Below are 20,182 nucleotides of genomic sequence, written 5' to 3'. Positions count from 1 at the left end.
GGCCCAGGGGCTGGATCTGGCCCAATTGTCTTCTAAATCCGGCCTGTGGACGGTCCGGGAATCAGCGTGTTTTTACATGAGTAGCATGTGTCCTTTTATTTAAAATGCACCTCTGGGTTATTTGTGGGGCCTGCCTGGTGTTTTTACATGAGTAGAATGTGTGCTTTTATTGAAAATGCATCTCTGGGTCATTTGTGGGGCATAGGAATTGGTTCATTCCCCCCCCCAAAAAAAATATAGTCCAGCCCCCCACAAGGTCTGAGGGACAGTGGACCGACCCCCTGCTGAAAAAGTTTGCTTGACCCCTGCTCAAGACAATTACACAAAGAAAACAAGGAGAGAGAGAGAGAGAGAGAGAGAGAGAGAGAGAGAGAGAGAGAGGCGCCACAGGTCAGTTTCACAGTTGACAGATAACCTAAAGTAGAATTGGGGTAAAAGGAGAGGAGGCAGATCAGGAGAAGGATAACACAAGAGTTCAAGTTCAATGAGTTTTTCAGTGGCTCATCTGAGAAGATGGTGGAAACCATCCTCCTACAGAATCACTCATGAGGGAGACCAAGGGGACCCAAGCTGTGGCAAAAGCATCAGGTTTTACACAATTCATAGCAAGCCAGATGGCATGAGTCAGTTTCTCAGGTAAAGCTATGAACCAAAGGGCTTATACATGCCCTCCAAGATAAAGTCTGAGGACATTTTCCAACTTAGTCATCCAGGCTGCTACAAGGAGAAACATCAACAGATCCTTAGGGAGCAATTTAGGGCCAGTAAAAATGATAACGGAGCAAGCACAGGAGACTTAGGAACAGTTTGCTTATTATTATATTATATTATATTATAGTTATAGTATAAGTTGGAATTAAATATATTATCCCAGAAATGTTCAACGTAGGGAAAAGCTGCCACATACACAGTGCCTCAGTCCTCACATCCACTCCAACACTTAGGCGACTGTGCCATAATTTAAGCAGTGTGAGGTACCAACAATGAATTAGCTTAAGAGAAGCTTTTTTAATTCCTGCAGACTAAGAGTCCTACATTCTATGTATCTTTACTAGAGTTCCTAAACAGTTGTACAGTTTGTGCTATGTACCTTATTAAGGTCTCCTGCTTTCAAGGTAACTTCCATATAATTTGTAAACGCTCTCCTCGCATGGTTGTATTGTGCCAGTCTTTCTCAATGGACTTATAAAAGCCAACCAAATACGGTACTTTGTATTATATTTAGCTTCCAGGGCTTTGCTACTCTTCTGTTGTTCATTCATTCTTGTCTATTTTAATATGAATTTTCACAGAAGGTGCATACATCTTCTTTCTGGTGCAGGTTTGACCTCTCACAAATTTTGTCAAATTGTCCTCTTTTCCCCATTTTTTTTCTCTTTGAAGTTTAGTAGAGTTGAACCGAATTTTTTGGCCTATTTTTCCTGCCACTTAGATTTTCTTTGAGGATTATTTTTCATTCTGATGTAATCTTTTAAAGAGTTCTGAATATCACTGCCTGTGGCTCATCTATTGTGGTTGTCTGTGGGAATGTAACCTGCATTGTGTGATTCCTCATTAGTATTATTTGCATGACAGCACAAAACACTGTGTCATTTGAATACTGATAAAGAATGCACAATTATCAGTCCAGAGATGTATGCTAGATATTTCTCCCAGTAATCTACCAGAATGGTTTCACAAACCAGTTTAAGGTGTTGTAGTGTCTTCAGCATTATTACCTGTTTTGAAGGGTTATGTCATCAACTTTCACACCAAAAAGAAAGAAAGAAAAAGAAAGAAAGAAAGAAAGAAAGAAAGAAAGATACTATGGATAAGATATTTAGGTGAAATGTTTATTTTAAAATTAATATTATAGTTATTTTAATGTTCACAGATGGATTCCTCAGCTACAGAAATGACTCCATATGTGTTCTCATATGGAAAGGGTTACATGCAATAAACATTACCAAAATGTTCTTATCTGGCTGCCATATTGGAGACAGTGCATTTCCCAATATGATTCTACATCTGATACTTTTTGTAAAACGGATATCTGTACTTTTGCAGAAGTGGACTCTCTTTTCACAAATTTGGCTAATTATTGCCTACAGAAATGTTTTGGGGCAGTGTTAATTTCTGTGTACTTTTATGCTTCCTATCTTAATTATGTTTACAGTATGTGGTAGATCTTAACTGTATTGTAACTGCATCTGTATGATACAGAAACCATACAAAAATTGTTGTAGTCTAAGCGACTGAGACTGCCCTTCTGCTCCCCTCCCCCACAATTTCCTTACTTGAATGCAACTCAAGACATAAGGCAAGCCAACTCCTTCTAATTCAATTTTCTACAGTTTCATGCCCTTGAATTGATTTTGCTCTGAGTTTATGCTCTGGAAGAATACTCCTTTGAGTAGGGCTGCACCTGCCTTCCATACTGAAATCCTGTGCTGTGGACATACCTTGACTTCTGACTGCCCTCAGCCTTATAGGTGCTGCCCTATAAGGTAGCCAGTATTGATTCCTTCCCCTATGTCTTGTCTACCAGTGTCTTGCCTTCACTACTGGTTGTTCTTTGGTGACAAGTGGGAGCAAAAGGAGTATTTGCTCTGTAGTATCGTTGTGTCTGTACATGTGCAAATCTGCCGGTCAAGTTCACATCAACTCTTGTGTTGTTGCACACAAGAGTTTGCACAGTTCACACCATGCTGCTTTGCATTAGTTGCACACCCAATTTTTATCAGTGGTGGAATAGCTGCTGCAGGCCAATTTGCTGATGTGATCACCGTACTGGTGGCTGCATGGGGTACAGAACTGTTGTTTTGATGGATCCTTCCATACCAACCATGATATTACTTTAACAGTTCCACTCACATCCTACCTTGTCGGTTCAAGCAGTGATTTTGCATGGTAAAGAGGCAAGAAGAAAACTGAAGAGGATAGAGGCGTTAGCCTATTGTTAAGTGTGTCCGTTGTTATCATCCTTCCATCCCAAATTATAATAGAATCTCAAAGCCAGGTGAAAACCTCCAGGCTCTTCTGTGAAACCGGTAAGATATCCTGAAGCTTTAGATAATGAAGGTTTATGTAAAAAGGATCTCTGGTATATACTATGGCTATCTACCCCATGTCATTGGTGTTCCATGAAATTTGGTAAATGTCGAAACACACTCAGAGGAGGTGTGTTCTAAGTTGTATTTCAGGAAGACATCTTGAGGCTTTGAACCAGTAAGAGTTTGCTTGACTTTTTAAGAGCATCTGTTGGTATCCTGCAGTTTCCAAGAGTGACTGCTGCTTTGTATTTTAACTCTTTCCTCAGGGGATCATTGAAAACGTTTGTTCACACAGTACACCTTTTACAGAAGCAAACAGAGTTGGGATCCCTGCCTGTAGCTGATGTGTTACACAGGTAGGAAAAAGGCTTCTGGGGGCAATCACATTGCTATAGAATCAAGACTTCTCTTAAAAATACACCCATGCATCAATGTTGGGATATTTTTTTAAACTTAGAGTGAGCAAATAGAAAAGTCCATTCCCCGCCCTTACCCAGAGCTATTTACAAACCGGAACTACACTAATAGTCCTTGCTGTTCATACACAGGCCACCCACCATTTAAGTACCATATTTTTCCATGTACTGTATAAGACTAGGTTTTTTCCTAATGTCAAAAATGTCATTTTCTTAAATCTGACTCCCCCCAAAATAGGGGGCGTCTTATACATGGGGGCATCTTATAGATGGAAAAATACAGTATATTTTAATGTGCACTGTATGTTTGTCTTTAGCTAATTATTTCCATTTCATAGAAGCATTTCCCCCATTTCTAACCTTTACTTTGTATTCATTCTCTAAAGGTTGTTGCTTTTGGAAGGGGGGCCTGGATCACCCTCTTGTTTGCTTGGGGGCAAACACATGGTGTCCTGGGGGTTTGAAGATATGTTGCCAGCACCTGATGCCAACCCGGGCTCAGGCTCAGAAAATAAAGGTGAGGTTTGTGAATTTAAAGAACAAGAACATTTCTGCATTTGGGTTGCCTTGCCTTTTAAATAACCACAGTCCGAAGTTGTAAGGGTAGATAGAAATCTTGTCCAGGTGACAGCTGGTGCTGCGCAGACAGTCAGAAGGTATGTATGTATGTATTTATTTATTTATTTGATTGATTGATTGCATTTGCACCCTGTTCTTCAGCCAAAAAGGCTCGCAGTGTAGCTTACATGGAAAGCCCTTGTGCACCAGGGGAGTCCACTGCAGTAGACACACATGTTAAAATGTTGTTTGTACAAAGGTATGATTTTACTGCTAGGTATGGTAAAGTTGTTTCCCAGTCTGTAATATGAAAAATCATCTAACAAGTAGGAGACAAATATTGTAGCACTCCTATTCAGGGTTCCAGCTAACCAGCCATGCCTTCTTCAAGGGTTGTTGTTGTTGTTTAGTCATTTAGTCGTGCCCGACTCTTCGTGACCCCATGGACCAGAGCACGCCAGGCACTTCTGTCTTCCACTGCCTCCCGCATTTTGGTCAGACTCATGTTTGCAGCTTCGAGAACACTGTACAACCATCTCGTCCTCTGTCATCCCCTTCTCCTTGTGCCCTCAATCTTTCCCAACATCAGGGTCTTTTCCAGGCAGTCTTCTCTTCTCATGAGGTGGCCAAAGTATTGGAGCCTCAGCTTCACGATCAGTCCTTCCAGTGAGCACTCAGGGCTAATTTCCTTAAGAATTGATGCATTTGATCTTCTTGCAGTCCATGGGACTCTCAAGAGTCTCCTCCAGCACCATAATTCAAAAGCATCAATTCTTCGGCGATCAGCGAAAACCATGGCTGTAACTATACGGACCTTTGTTGGCAAGGGTACACCATTCCATTTCCCTTCCCATCCCCTTCTTTTCTGTGTGTTTCCCCTCAGACAGTCAACCAGCTTTCTGTGGCCATTGAGTGTGTTCAGTCCTTAGAGAGCTGTTTTGAGAGAGGGGTCCCCTCAGGTCGGGTGTGGGTTTTGTTTTGCTTTTTGCTACTTCTGCTAATACCTCCTGTTGTGTGTGGATGATGCCATCTTGGCTGCTCAAGGATCAGTTCTCTGAGGATGAGCTCACAGTTAGTAGGATGATGAGTGTGTGTGTGTGTGTGACAACAGGACCTTTGAATATTGGCCCTTGCAGTGTAATTTTCAAAACCGTTTGATGTATGAACGAAGTGTGTGTATGTGGTTTTTTTATCCTCTTTCATGGTCTAGGGCAGCTTTACGTATTGGTACTGAAACTGATACTCAGCCCAGAGGTTGTAAGTAATCTGAGTGAAGTACAACACATCAAGGGGTCTTCTTCTAGCCAATAGTGTCTGTGTTGTCCCAATAGTTTGAATGGGAAGCTGCATCTCCCCCCACCACCCTCAAAATATTATGATTTTGGCAAAGGTGGTCTTCTAAAGGTTTGTTTCCAGTGTTCGAAACTCCTATTGTTCTAGGCGCATTTTTGCGACAGGGAATTTCATTTGCGCAAGCAGTTTCTGAGCTCTGGGTGCAGTGGTGCGCCTAAGATTTCAGATTAAAACTGTGGAGTGGAAGGAAAGGAGGACCTTTTTCTGCCTCCCCACTTCCATCTACTCCCTGAAGATTGGAGAAGAGATGGGGGGGCAGGAGAAGGACTAGACCATGTGAAAAATGAACATAATATTTTAGCTGCAGTTCATTCATTTTCAGCATTGCGTTCTTGTTATAAAAAAGCATGCCTAGACATTTCATTGTTGTGCCCATAGGTTTAAGGTGTCATTTAGCTCCTAGCTTTCATATCTCAGTTTCTTTTTTTTTCTTTTTTTGGATTTGTTCTTATTATTTTATTGGGTTTTATAAACAAGAATAATGTTATACAAACAAGTATACCAAGTTTTCTCATGTTTTTCTAACACTGTTTCCTTATACAGATGCAGATTTAGGACGCTGCCTTGCAGCAGATGGGCTTTATCTTTATACAACAAACTCAGTTGGCAGAGGAATAAGCAAATTAGGATCTGGATTGCATGGTACTTTACGGTAAGCTATGGCATCATTAAATGCTCAGTTTGTTTATATTGTCAATTACTGTATTTGTCATCCCAAACACAGGACAGCAAGTGGTGTTGAGAGTCATGTCTGCAGCAGTCTTCTGTTGGGAGCTGCCCAGAGTGGCTGGGAAAACCCAGCCAGATGGGTGGTGTATAAATAAATAAATAAATAAATTATTAGGATTCTGAACTGTAATAAATAAAGGTGCATCATAATTGAAATGTAACTTCCCTTGTTTTCCCTTCAGAGGCTTTGTGTACTGCCGTAATGAAGAGCTGGAACCAGGCTGGGTTGCTTTTGGCAATGGCAAGCTTCTTCACAGACCCGTCTCTTTTGATAACAAACCTCACTCCCTTTTCCAGGTTATTGACCAGAATACCCTGCAGGTAAAGTAAAAATTGGAGCAGCATCTTTAATTTCATATCCACGGCATAGTGTTTTTTTGAAAATGTTTACCAGAGATTTTATAGTCCGTTCAGCCACTTTTCTCTGTAGCCACACTTTGCAAACAAACTCTCCTTGATAACACAGTGTTCCAGGTTCACATCAAGACTCTGGAGACCTGCTGCTATTTCCCATTACCCTAGAGCAGAGCTTTCCAAACCGTGTGTCGTGACACATTAGTGTGTCGGCTGCATTGTGTAGATGTGTCGTGCAAACGCTGGAAAGGGGTTAGTTTAACCTTCGGTTTGCTAGTAAAACTGAATTACTGTGTCGAGAAATGATGCATGAGTAAAGTGTGTCACCAACATGGAGAGTTTGAAAAGCTCTGCCCTAGAGGGTGGCTTTGATAACTTGCAAGGCTGCCATTGGGGTGGGAGTGTACATGTGTTGTTGTTGTTGTTTAGTCGTTTAGTTGTGTCCGACTTTTCGTGACCCCCTGGACCAGAGCATGCCAGGCACTCCTGTCTTCCACTGCCTCCCGCAGTTTGGTCAAACGCATGCTGGTAGCTTCGAGAACACTGTCCAACCATCTCGTCCTCTGTCGTCCCCTTCTCCTTGTGCCCTCTATCTTTCCCAACATCAGGGTCTTTTCCAGGGAGTCTTCTCTTCTCATGAGGTGGCCAAAGTCTTGGAGCCTCAGCTTCATGATCTGACCTTCCAGTGAGCACTCGGGGCTGATTTCCTTAAGAATGGATAGGTTTGATCTTCTTGCAGTCCATGGGACTCTCAAGAGGTCTCCTCCAGCACCATAATTCAAAAGCATCAATTGTTCGGCAATCAGCTGATCATGTATTCCACTGATAAATAAAGAAGATGCAGGACGTGCCTACTTCCAGAAACCATTTTCCCCTTGTTATTTCACCTTTCTGGCAGTGTCCTCTGGAGACCGTTTGAGTTTCCAAAAAGAAAAAGAAAGAAAAAGAAAGGGGCCAGTGTATGTGTTATCTTTTCCTGTAGAACTTCTTAATCTAGCGATTTAAAAGCTTTATTGACTTTTGCCTTGAAGTGAAGAAATATTGCTTGGATCCTGATAATTTCCCCCCACCGTGTGTATTTCAGAGATTACGGTAGCAGTTTCTCTTTGAAGGGTAGAAATCCAATATCAAGAACATCTGTGGCTCAGCAAAATATTGCATGCTAGCTGTATCAATGACTCATGGTCCTGATCCTAAGTCTTGATGTATCAACAAACAAGTCACTAGCATGCGGTATATAAACGGCTTTGCCTGCATAATGCCTCCAAATAAGATGTTATGTCAGAGGTGCAGAGGAGAAATTAAGCTGGTTTTCCAGGCTGGTGTTCCTGTACCAGAGTTGGGACGTGGGTAGCGTTGTGATGTAAACCACTGCGCTTCTTGGGCTTGCCAATCGGAAGGTCAGCAGTTCGAATCCGCACGACGGTGATGAGCTCCCATTGCTCTGTCCCAACTCTTGGCAACCTAGCAGTTCGAAAGCACGCCAGTGCAAGTAAATAAATAGGTACTGCTGCAGTGGGAAGGTAAACAGCGTTTCCGTGCACTCTGGCACTCGTTCCATAGCGCCAGAAGCAGTTTAGTCATGCTGGCCACATGAGCAGAAAAGCTGTCTGTGGGCAAACGCCGGCTCCCTTGGCCTGAAAAGCAAGATGAGCACAGCACCCCATAGTCACCTTTGACTGAACTTAACCGTCCAGGGGTCCTTTACCTTTAGCTTTTTTTACCTCAGTCTAGGATGAGGGGATAAATGATTGCTGGAGGTTGGGCGTCCTCTGTTGTTGCTGCTTTTTCTGTCATGTTAGTTCTGTGTTTAGATTCTGTATTTAGAACTTGTAGCCACACATCTCTCTGGCTGTCATCTGCAAGTCTAATTTGAAAACATATAAAGCATTTAAAATCATATTAGTTATGTTCACAGTCAGTCTATTTATATACAGTGGTACCTTGGGTTACATACTGTCAGGGAACTGACATCTAAAGCGCCGCAGGTGCAAAGGCTCCCTGAGGTTGAGAGAGCAGTAGCAGCGGAAGAGGGAACCAGTAGAGGGCGAGCAAGAACTCCAAGGGAAAGTGAGTCGGAGGGATGGCTCAGAGACGCTTCAAGCGAAACCAGTGGGGAGGTCTCAGGACCTCCTATAGGGACACCCACACCTCGACGGAAACTGTCACGCCGAGAGGCCAGACGACGTGTTTCCGTTAAGGAGCTTTTATGTTGGAAACGTTTCCGAAAGCAGCCACTTTCGGATTCTACTAGTGATTGACGCAGCCATGCTGGAGGGGCTCCGTCACAGGCAGAGGTTTGAAAACCTGATCAAACTCTGAGGGACTTGCATTTTACGCACAAGCAGCTCATCGTCCCATCACAGCAATCCGAAAGTCACCGAAAGCCAGCTTGTGCAGAGAGAAGCATCATGAGCAACCCAGCCGGAACCGGGGGTGCAGGAGCAGCTGGAGGGGGTCCAAGCCTGGAAGAAAGGTACAGAGCGTTGGAGATCCAGTTGGCGCTGCAAACGGCGAGGCTTGAGGAGAGGAGGGCTCAGGATGCAGAAAAGGGAAAGGAGAAAACCACCCCGCTCGCCAGAAAGGTACCAGGATTGGTGCAGAAATTCGGGGGGGAGCCCAGGAACTATCATGCCTTTAGAACAGAGATGCAATACGCTTTAAACTTGCAGTTTGATGACTTCCCCGACGAGGAATCGCGAGTGGCGTATGTGATTGGCCATCTCGAATCCGGGGCGAAAGATTGGGTTAGACCCCTGATGGCAGCGAATAATGAGATCTTAAAGGACACGAGGAAGTTTTTTCGTGCCATGGACCTGATGTTTTCCAGCGATATTGAGCAGGGGGTGGTGCGAAGGCAGTTAATGGCTTGCCAGCAAGGAAGCAGATCTGTCCGTGAGTACTGGACTGAATTTACTATGCTGATTCATAAATTGGGGTGGGACCTATCGGCGGAGCCCATCCAAATGCTTTTCGAAGAGGGGCTTTCTTCAACCGTCAAAGATGAGCTTTCCCGGGGGCCCAGGGCGGAGTCTATGGACCAATTAACCAAATCTGCGCTGGCCATAGGAGCGCGCCAGGAGGCGAGGGCTTTGGAAAGGCGGGAAGGGAAAGGAGACCGTTGGAGGGAGTTCCGCATTCCAGACATTCCAGAGCCATCTTTCCCGCCGGCAGAGCCGATGGAAGTTGGAACAGCGCGGGCGCGCGCAGTTTCAAATCCCAGTGAAGGGCGGAAGAAGGAGGGAAAGAGCGCCAAGAGATGTTATCTCTGCCAACAGCCAGGGCACTTTGCCAGAGTCTGCCCACAAAGAAAGGAATGGCAAGGGATGGCAGGAGCTGTTGGGGGAAAGGAAGAGGAAAGCAAGGAGCAAGTAAAAGCCAACGCCTGGCTGCCACCGTCGGGGCACAGCAGCCAGGCCAAAGAGCAATGAAAGTGCCCATGCCAGAACCTCCCAGACCTGCTTTAGTGATAGAGGTGTTACTAGAACTGCCAAACGGACACCCACTAAAGGTCAAGGCGCTTTTGGATTCAGGCAGCTCCTGTAATTTCATGAGCAAGGAGTTTGCAGCTGAGCACCAGATACAGACCATCCCTTTAGGTAACCCCTTGCAGGTGACTACGATTGACGGCAGAGAGCTGTTGGGGGGAGAAGTTAGCCAACAGACTGTCCCGATGATAATGAGAGTGGCAAGGCACACCGAACAGATAGCGTTTAATGTGGCCATCCTGGGAGGAGCGCCCATCATTTTGGGGATGAGCTGGCTGGCGCTACACGATCCGCTAGTGGGCTGGCATCAGAGGGTGGTCTCCTTTGGGTCAGCGCATTGCCTAGAACACTGCAAGGAGGGGAAGGTCTCGGGAGGAGACAGAGTCACCCTAGTGGGGATGGAAGTGATGGGCAAAGGGAAGGTGCCCCCGCAATACGCAGATCTGAGCAACGTATTCAGCGAAAGGGAAGCAGACAAACTGCCACCGCATAGACCCTTTGACTGTCAAATCAACCTACTCCCAGGGGCCCAACTCCCAGTAGGCAAGCTGTACGCCATGTCAGACAGGGAGATGCAGGAGCTGAGGGAGTTCATTGACAAAAACTTGAAGCGAGGTTTCATCAGAGAGTCCCGAGCGGTGGGGGGCAGCCCAGTGTTCTTTGTGGACAAAAAGAACACAGACAAACCGAGACTGGTGTGTGACTTCAGGGCCCTCAATGCAGTGTCGGAGCCCCTGGCTTTCCCTATGCCCCGAATTGACGACATTTTGACCAGAGTAAGGAAGGGAAAGATTTTTACAAAACTGGACCTGCGGGGGGCGTACAATCTGATACGCATAAGGAAGGGAGATGAATGGAAGACCACCATGTTTACCCCTTTGGGAGCCTTTGAATACCTCGTTATGCCCTTCGGTCTACAAGGGGGCTCCGCCTGTTTTCAAGCTTTTATAAACCACGTTCTGGGACCTTTGCTCTACAAGAACTGTGTGGCCTTTTTAGACGACGTGTTGGTGTATTCGGAAGATGAGGAACAGCATGTGAGGGACGTTCGAGAAGTGTTGGGCAGGCTGCAAGCCAACCAGCTGTGGGTGAAACTGGAGAAGTGCCAGTTTCATACCAAGGAGGTGGAATTCCTGGGGTACCGCTTGTCAGACAAGGGATTGGCCATGGATCCAGGCAAGGTTCAAGCGGTACTGGAATGGAAGACACCGAAGACCAAGAAGGACGTGCAAAGATTCTTGGGGTTTGGGAACTTTTATCGGAAGTTCATCAAGAACTTTGCCCACTTGACGGCGCCCATCACCGACTGCCTCAGCAGCAAGAAGAAATTTGTTTGGACGGTGGAGGCGGATCGAGCCTTTGAAGAACTGAAAAGGGCTTTCGCCTCGGAAGAACAACTTCTGCATGTGGATTTACAAAAACCCATGAGAGTGGAAACAGATGCATCCGACCGGGCTATAGGGGCGGTCCTTCTTCAACCGGGGAGGAGTGCGTCGGAGTGGAGACCGTGTGCATTCTTCTCGCGGAAACTGAATAAGTCCGAGAGGAATTACACGGTGTATGACAGGGAACTACTTGCCATTCACGAAGCATTCCGGAGGTGGAGACATTTATTAATTGGGGCACAACACAAGGTGCAAGTGTGCACCGACCACAAAAATTTAGAGTATTGGAGAACAGCTCGAGTGCTCAACCAACGACAAGTGAGATGGGCACAGGAATTCTCCAAATTTAACTTTGAGATTTGTTATGTGCCAGGCCCAGAAAACGTCAGGGCGGATGCGCTCTCACGCAAACCAGAATATTGGGAAGGGGAGGAGGTGATCGAAGAGAGACATGTCATCCCGGAGGACCGCTGGGTGTGTGGGGCGGCGCTGGTGGGGCAACGGGAACTGGTGGAGGAAACGGAAAATGATGAATATGCCCAGGATAAGCTCAGAGGTCTCAGGGGGGAGGGCGAGAGCCCCGGAGGTTTTGAGGAAAGAAATGGGGCATTGTATTACAAAGGGGCACTGTATATACCCGAAGGTGAATTGAGGGGGAGAGTACTCAAGCAGTTGCATGATAGCCCCACGGCGGGACATTTTGGGCAACACAAAACCATGTGGTTGGTTACCAGGGAATTTTGGTGGCCTAAGGTGAGGGAAGATGTAAGGGAGTATGTAAGAGGGTGTGACCAATGTCAGCGAGCCAAAGGGGAAAGAAGGGCGCCGGCAGGGTTATTAGAACCTTTACCCACACCAGAACGGCCTTGGGAAGCGATATCAATAGATTTTATGACGGATCTGCCAAGGTCCAAGGGGAAAACAGCCATCATGGTAGTAGTAGACCTGTTAACTAAGATGTGCCATTTTGTAGCATGTTCACATGCAGTCACAGCGGAAGAAACGGCGAAGTTGTTTGTGGAACATATCTTTAGGTTGCACGGGGCTCCCTCGAGGGTGATCTCAGATCGAGGCAAACAATTTACTTCCAGGTTCTGGAGGAAGCTCATGAGCTTGCTACACGTGGAAGTTAATTTTTCAACTGCCCGGCACCCTGAAACCAACGGGCAGGCGGAAAGGGCAAATGGCATTCTTCAACAATATCTTAGGTGTTATGTCAATGACAGAGAGAACGATTGGGTCGAAAAGTTGGCGTTGGCAGAATTTGCCTACAATAATGCGGAGAATGTGTCCACAGGGATGAGTCCCTTTTTGGCTAATTACGGGTGTCACCCCAGGGCATTTCCAGGGGAAGGAGGGGAGAGATGGAGCGTTCCAGCGGCTGAACATTTTGTAGAAGAGATGGAAGCCATCCATCAGCAGCTCCAGCTCAACTTAGAAAGGGCCAAGGCACAATATAAGAAGCAGGCAGACAAGAACAGAAGGGAAGGTGAAACCATAAGGGTGGGGGATCAAGTGTGGTTGTCAACCCAAGGGTTGCCGTTCAAAGGGGGTTGTAAGAAACTGAGGCCCAGAAGATTGGGACCCTTTGAGGTGATTCAGCAGGTCAACCCGGTAGCTTTCAAACTCCGATTACCCAACCACATGAAATTGCACCCAGTGTTCCACAGGTCGTTACTGTCACCATACAGGGGGGGACGTGAAGGGGAGCACGTCAAGGGACCAGCCTTGGAAGAGAGGGAACGCCGCAACCATGTAGCGGAAATCCTCGATTCCAGGTGGAAGGGTAATCAGGTGGAGTATTTGGTGGCGTGGGAAGGGGAACCGGAGTCAGAAAACACCTGGGTAAGTGCAGAGGAAGTCAATGACGAGGTTTTAACAGAAACGTTCCACCAAAGGTTCCCGAGGAAACCTCAGCCTATAGCAAGGTTTAGGAGGGAGTATTTCGGCACCACCGATGAGGAAGAGGAAATGGAAGGGTTCGCGGAGTCGGAGTTGGAAGATGGAGTGGACTCTGATGACGAAGAGTACCTAGAGAGTAGGAACAGCAACAAGTGGAAGGAAGTGTTCGCGACGTCGGAAGATGAGGGAGGTTCTTTCAGGGGTTTTACCTCCTCACCGCCAGTAGGAGAGGAGACGGGAGGGGGTGAAGGGGGCCCTGGAGGGGAGGTGGATGTCAGGGAACTGACATCTAAAGCGCCGCAGGTGCAAAGGCTCCCTGAGGTTGAGAGAGCAGTAGCAGCGGAAGAGGGAACCAGTAGAGGGCGAGCAAGAACTCCAAGGGAAAGTGAGTCGGAGGGATGGCTCAGAGACGCTTCAAGCGAAACCAGTGGGGAGGTCTCAGGACCTCCTATAGGGACACCCACACCTCGACGGAAACTGTCACGCCGAGAGGCCAGACGACGTGTTTCCGTTAAGGAGCTTTTATGTTGGAAACGTTTCCGAAAGCAGCCACTTTCGGATTCTACTAGTGATTGACGCAGCCATGCTGGAGGGGCTCCGTCACAGGCAGAGGTTTGAAAACCTGATCAAACTCTGAGGGACTTGCATTTTACGCACAAGCAGCTCATCGTCCCATCACACATACGCTTCAGGTTACATACGCTTCAGGTTACACACTCCACTAACCTAGAAATAGTTAAGAACTTTGCTTCAGGATAAGAACAGAAATCGGGCTCTGGCGGGCGCGGCGGCAGCGGGAGGCCCCATTAGCTAAAGTGGCGCTTCAGGTTAAGAACAGTTTCAGGTTAAGTACGGACCTCCGGAACGAGTTAAGTACTTAACCCGAGGTACCACTGTACCTCATTTTACACAAATGCATAAATGAAGAACCAATCTGATCATTTCCCAAATACTGATATTTACACTCCAGCTACCAAACATTACATCTTCACTTGATGGAAATAATTTTCTCCACTTTGTTCAGTAAAAATCAATCCAATTTTAAACTATCAGTCATGGGCTCTTCATTTTTGTTTGCTTCTTTTTTTTGTGAGGGTGGGGCTGGGCCATTGAAGCAGAAATGAAGCAGTCGGGCCTTTGGCCTGATGCAGCAGGGCTCTTCTTATGTTCTGGTTGATTAAATAGGATTGTACTATTGTACTTGCAAACTGTAATTGCTGTTGGTCGTATAAAAATAAGTTAGATGCCTCATATATGTTAAAGATGCTCCTTTTCCAGTTAAAATGGAAATCATGCAAAATGTATATATTGTGATGTGAGGCTTGGTTGTAAAAATGAAGCAATAGTGTAAAGAATCTATTTAGTTGTAAAACAACATGATTTAGCTGTCAGATTTGCACCATTTTCTTAGTAAACATATGAAGTATCAAAGGGAGACTGATGTAAATAAAATCTTTTTCTTGCTTATTTAAATCATCAAGTCTTTCCCAGTTGTTCCTGGAGATGCTGGGAGCTGAACCTGGGATTTTCTGTTTGCAAAGTAGGTGCTTCACATATTGGCCCTCCCAAGTTCAAGGAAGTCAAGTAAAATCGAACATTGTGAGGATGTGGGATTTGATGGGAGTGCTTATTTGGTTATTGAGTGATTTTTTTTTTTTTTTAAATGGCAAGGTATCTGGACAAAGCAAGTTTGGTTTCCAGTACTTTCCTTTATAGCAATACCTCCACGAACGTCCGTCTTTTCTAGCGTTCATTCTGGTGAACGTCCGTGGCAAACCTGGAAGTACCGGAACAGGTTAATTCCAAGTTTGTTACTTACACATGTGCAGAAGGACAAAATTGCGCTTCGTGTATGCGCAGAAACGCAAACTACTCTGCGTGCAGCCGTGGCACTTTGCCCTGTGTCCTTTTTGGCTAGCGGCTGGGGCGCTGGAACTGATCCCAGCCGCAAAACAAGGGGGTACGACTGTATAGGTAGGCATGTTGAACAGTCCTACAAAGCATAAAAATTGGTGTTAATTATAAAACGAGACAAGTGAGCTAGTCTTTTGCAGAATTGCTCAGTGGTAATAGCTTGGCATATTATCTGGGCTCAAGTCCATGTTTAGATCTCTCTGGATTAATCACAAGATGGTAACCATGAGATTGTATAGTTGATAGCTCATGGTTTGTCCACGAGAACTAAACCATGAGCCAAAGTTTGGATGACATATTAAGCCAACCTATGGCTTGGTTCAGGACAGCACTGCAGCAAATTGACCAGGAAAGGAGTAAAGCACCTTAGCATTACACATAAACTAGGCCAGTTTATCATGTCAGTGTTCATGAGAGTTAATACAACAGAATTTTTATCCCTTCTCCTCCCGTCCTCTCTCTCACCTTCATATTCCCTTTGCTTTTATGCGATGCTACAGGTATGTCAGCTTCTCCCAATGCCAGCAGATCACTTTCCAGTTGGCAGCACTATGACCACTGTGCACCTTTCTTCCGATGGCACCTACTTCTATTGGATTTGGTCTCCTGCAAGCTTGAACGAAAAAACACCAAAGGGACACTCTGTCTTCATGGATGTTTTTGAGCTCACAGTGAGTGCTGGTGTTTTGTTGTTGTTGTTTTTTTTGGGGGGGGGGGAGAATGGCGATAGGAATTGGGCTTTTCTCTGTAACTTAAGTTAGTGCCTGAGCTTCCTTTCCCCCTCTTTCCTCCTGGTCCCTTTTCCATTTGTGTCGTCTTAGATTGTGAGGATAAAGGACCATATTGTAAGCTGCTTTTTTGGCTAAGGAGCAGGCTGCAAATGCCTTTAATGCTTAAAGCTAGTTACTGCTTGTTGTTTACAGAGTACTTTCAATTTGCAAAATATTTTCCCTTCTACGCCTTGTAGCTGTGACTACTCCATCTCTGTCTTCCACTTCTCCATGTGCATTTACTTGCTGCTGAATGTGTGTCCTGTGTACCATTTGATATTTTATTTCTCATGTGTTCATCCCTTCGTTTCATAATTATAAAATGCCCAAATCCAATATCTTTCTCATTGCATTGTGATCAACGCTGATACTGCTCAGGATGGGCAGTCTGCGTCTCATAATTAAGGTTCATCCCTCCCCCATTTGAGCCTGTGCTCAGGGACTAGAGTTTGGGGTGCATTTCCCCCCCCAGACAGGTAATGCTCTGTGTTGTCTTGGCTCATTGGACTAGGTGGAAAATGGCGCCTGTGTGGCCAATCCCCTCCAAGAGCGGATAATACTCATGAGGAAAGAGGGGGATTCAGCAAAAAGCATCAATGAGATGCTTCTGAGCAGGCTTTCAAGGTACAGAGCCTCTCCCTCAGCAACCTTGGCTGCCCTGACTGGCTCCACCATCTCCAATACGCTGAAAGAGGACCAAGCAGGTGAGGAGGGGGTTTGTTTTAATGATTTTGCACCTTGATTTGCTTTGATAAGCAGAGTCCAGTATTAAGGATAATTTTGCTTCTCATGCCCTATGTGTCAGAGCACACCGGGAGCATCTCCTGCACAGTCTCTGCTGGAAGTGTGGGGTCCTCTTGTTTCAGATGAAGGCATTATCTTGGTAGATGGTGTCTCTTCTCAAGATCCTACATTGTAACACAAGTAACTGTAGGCTTCTCTTTGGGGTTTGAATCTCGCTTGTCCATCCATCCAGCTTTCATCCCAGAATTTAGTCCCCCCCTCTTTTCTGCCTTTTTCATGGGCAACAGCATTTTTTTTTTTGCTTCTCATGATGTTCATCTGATCTTTTCAGCTGCTAACACTAGTTGTGGTCTGCCTCTAAAAATGCTACGAAAGACTCCAATATACACATGTGGGACTTATTTGGTGATGTTAGTCCCACCCCCGGGTGGCTCTGGCAGTTCTGCCACACGGTCGCTCTTTGGTGGAACAAGTGGCTTGTCGTCCTTGAAAAGTAAGTCCTCTCCAGCCTCCCTTCTTGCTCCCTCTGAGTTGGTTTGGTTTTTTTAATACCCAGCAATCTGATTTGCCATGCATCTTGCGCTGCCTTTCCGCTTGGTCCCTAGATAATTCTCTTAATGTATCCAGTGCCATTATATTTATTTATTGTAAATCATTATTTTGCTCCATCTGTCCACCTTAAATAAGGCACTTCTTCCAAGTTTATTTCTCAGTCGTTGATTTGAGCTAGCTGGGTATAGCCTTAAAACCTATTTCCAGCGTAGGGCTTAGTGTTCAAATTTGATGAAAATATCTGCCCAGTTGATATATAAGATGGGGATAAGGGTATGCTTTGATGCAGCTTTGATGCAGCAGAGTTCCTTTTCTTGCAGACGTTTTTCTTTTAGACCCACTCTGATACTGAAAGATTGTCGGGGAGCTGTAATTGCTTGGGGCAGTGAGCACAGCAGAGGGAAAGGGGTGGGTTTCATTCCTCTCATCTCCTTTTCATGTAAGACTAGACACTCCTCCACCCTTGCTTTGCATGTGAATGTGACAGTCACATGACTAAAATACACATGACTGCCCTGCCCCTGTTGAGAGCATAGAATCATAGAATTGTAGCGTTAGAAGGGACCACAAGGGCCATCTAGTCCAAACCCCTGCAACGGTGGTGCTACTGTTACTGGACAACATGCTTATATAGTACCCACATTTTTCAGGCCAAGGGGCACCTTCCAGAAGCTGCATATCAGTAGTGGGTGTAGTCAGAGGCAAAAGTGGGTAGTACGGTGGATGTGACTCTTACTGTTGTATAGTAGGCTACATTCCAGCAATACAAAAACTCAGGGGTTTCTATGCATACACTCCTCTCTGTTCAGGCAAACAAGAGGGATTATCACAGCTCAAGGAGACATTCCAGCCAGGCAAAGGCATTCAAGGAGGTTGCAGAGCTAGTCTGGGCAGAGAGCTTGGCCTGGGGAGAGTCGCAAGGGTGGATAGAGAGCCCGCAAAGGCTTCTTTTGGCCCGTAGGTCTGAGGTTCCATACCCCTGACCTGCAACATATGGAGCAGTGGCGTAGCGTGGGGGGTGCAGGGGGGGACTGCCGCACTGGGCACAACATCTGGGGGTTAGGGTTAGGGGGCGCAAATCCACGGGTTAGGAGGCGCAAATTACTTGCCTTGCCCCGGGTGCTGACAACCCACGCTACACCACTGATATGGAGGGAGGCTTGGGGTTGCCAGCGACCCGTGGGGCTTCAGCTGAAGTTTGGGAAAAGCAGGTAGAGTTTCCAGGGCAAAAGGCTTCCAGTTAAGTACAAGCCTCGGTATCTCAATTCTCTCACTGTAGAAATTAAATAACTGTCTGTGTTTAACAATTAAGCTCCTGTGCATAACACACAGTTCAAATAAATATGTGAGCTTTCAAGGGATTGATTGTAGGCTCTCTGTTTAAAGTTCTGGCTTCGAGTTTGGTGTACAGTATCTCAGATGGACAGTTTACAAGTCGAGCGGATCTCATTGATGCTGCTGGGAGCTCACTTGGACGCGGTGCTCTTGTTCCTGGTCTTGGTAAGGAATTAATATGCAGTTTTAGATGCAACTTGGTAATGGCAATAATGGCGTTTGATGCCCTTGATTACAGGTTTATCTGAGCAGAATCTGGCTTGCTTTAAACAGCTAATCTGTTCAGGCACACCTCTTTTTTTCTTTTTTAAAGTAACAGAAATAACCTGCCAAAGTAAGAGAAGGCTAATAAAGTTTATAATAAGAGGCAATTAACAATATATATGTACAGGAGAACTGCTTGAAACTGTATATTTGCTCTAAACCTTGGCTGACCTAAGGTGCCATTGGCAATGTAATGGTGGTGGGGTTTTTAAGTTAACATTTGTGGATCATGGCAGAGGGGAGATCAGACAGTCATTTCTTGCTTTATTTTGTACCATCGATAGCAATATCTATAAATCTATTTGCAAAGTAAACACCAGCCTTGGAGTGGTGAACACTGGAGTGCTTTTTATGGTTGAATGAAGGCAAGAGAGGCAGTCCATTAAAGCAAGCAAATCTACGGGGGGGGGGGGGAGTGCTTTTATCAGCTTCTCCCCAAAATCAGGTAAACTAGAAAATGTGTAAAAATCTGAGTTGCAAATAAGCTGCTATCTTGGAAACATCTCTTATTAGATGTAAGATTAATTGCAAGAAGACCTCCCTAGCTGTTGGCTTAGCTGCTGAGCTGTTATGGAATACTTAGGAACAGTCTTTACTTCTGAGGAATAAAAACAAAGAAAAGTCCTTTAGGACCAAATGATGCTGTTGGTGAGAAGGGGTGCAGAGGAGGGAGGAGGTGAATGCGTATGTTAAGAGACAGAGGAATTGTTACCAACCATAAAGGCATCTGTCTCGACCTGTTTTGCATTATAAGCCACTTTTGATAAAAAGAGCTATTGATTGTTTTTGTTCAGGAGCGTGCTATGATGCTATGAATAACATGATCTGGACATGCTCGAACGACTATATTGATCAATGGTGCAATCCAGGGAACCAAGCCTTCCATTACGTTTGCCAGAGGCTCGGAGTCAGCCATATAATTGTGGAACCAAAAGGTGAGGGGGAAATCAGCAGCCAGCACTCTGTACAAAGTCATGTTAGTGAAATGTGAGATGGACGGGCCTCGATCAGTGGGCATTGCCTTTGAGCCATGCTGCACCTGACTGAGAAACCAGCAGGGCAGAACAGCTCTTTCATACAAGGTTGGTGAGGGTATATATCGAACAGAACTTCCTTTGATCAGAACCAAAATAATAATCAGGGTGTTTGAAGTTCTCCTGCTTTTGAAGTTACAAACTACAAGATGCTGGGATCTTTCCTTTGAATTTCTGTGGAATTCCGCTGAAGGAAGGCAATTGACTATTACACCTGCAGGAGAAAGGCACAAAACGGTGCTTCTCGGAATGCAAACATTAGCAGTGAAATAATCAGATATTGATACCACATCATCAGCTATATAGCACAAATTGTAGTGTGGGGCAAACTTCAACATGTTTACCCTGTCGA

General features: G+C 45.5%; 1 protein-coding gene across 4 annotated transcripts in view; it reads left to right on the top strand.

Moving 5' to 3' along the window:
• The window catches only part of HECTD4 (HECT domain E3 ubiquitin protein ligase 4), a 124,999-nt gene that overhangs the window by 24,601 nt on the left and 80,216 nt on the right, over nt 1-20,182 (top strand). For all 4 annotated transcript variants that reach the window (XM_081923233.1, XM_081923231.1, XM_081923234.1 and 1 more), the window contains exons 3-11: nt 3,299-3,388; nt 3,835-3,965; nt 5,903-6,011; nt 6,271-6,409; nt 15,632-15,802; nt 16,413-16,605; nt 16,977-17,138; nt 18,584-18,697; nt 19,591-19,731. In XM_081923233.1, coding sequence (XP_081779359.1) covers nt 3,299-3,388; nt 3,835-3,965; nt 5,903-6,011; nt 6,271-6,409; nt 15,632-15,802; nt 16,413-16,605; nt 16,977-17,138; nt 18,584-18,697; nt 19,591-19,731 — 1,250 coding nt within the window. The remainder of the gene's footprint in view (nt 1-3,298; nt 3,389-3,834; nt 3,966-5,902; nt 6,012-6,270; nt 6,410-15,631; nt 15,803-16,412; nt 16,606-16,976; nt 17,139-18,583; nt 18,698-19,590; nt 19,732-20,182) is intronic.

The sequence above is a fragment of the Podarcis melisellensis genome (assembly GCF_964234715.1).
Source record: "Podarcis melisellensis genome assembly, chromosome: 8".
Classification (NCBI taxonomy): Eukaryota; Metazoa; Chordata; class Lepidosauria; order Squamata; family Lacertidae; genus Podarcis; species Podarcis melisellensis.
Note: the sequence above shows the minus strand (reverse complement) of the source record. Positions and strands in the feature narration are given on the sequence as shown.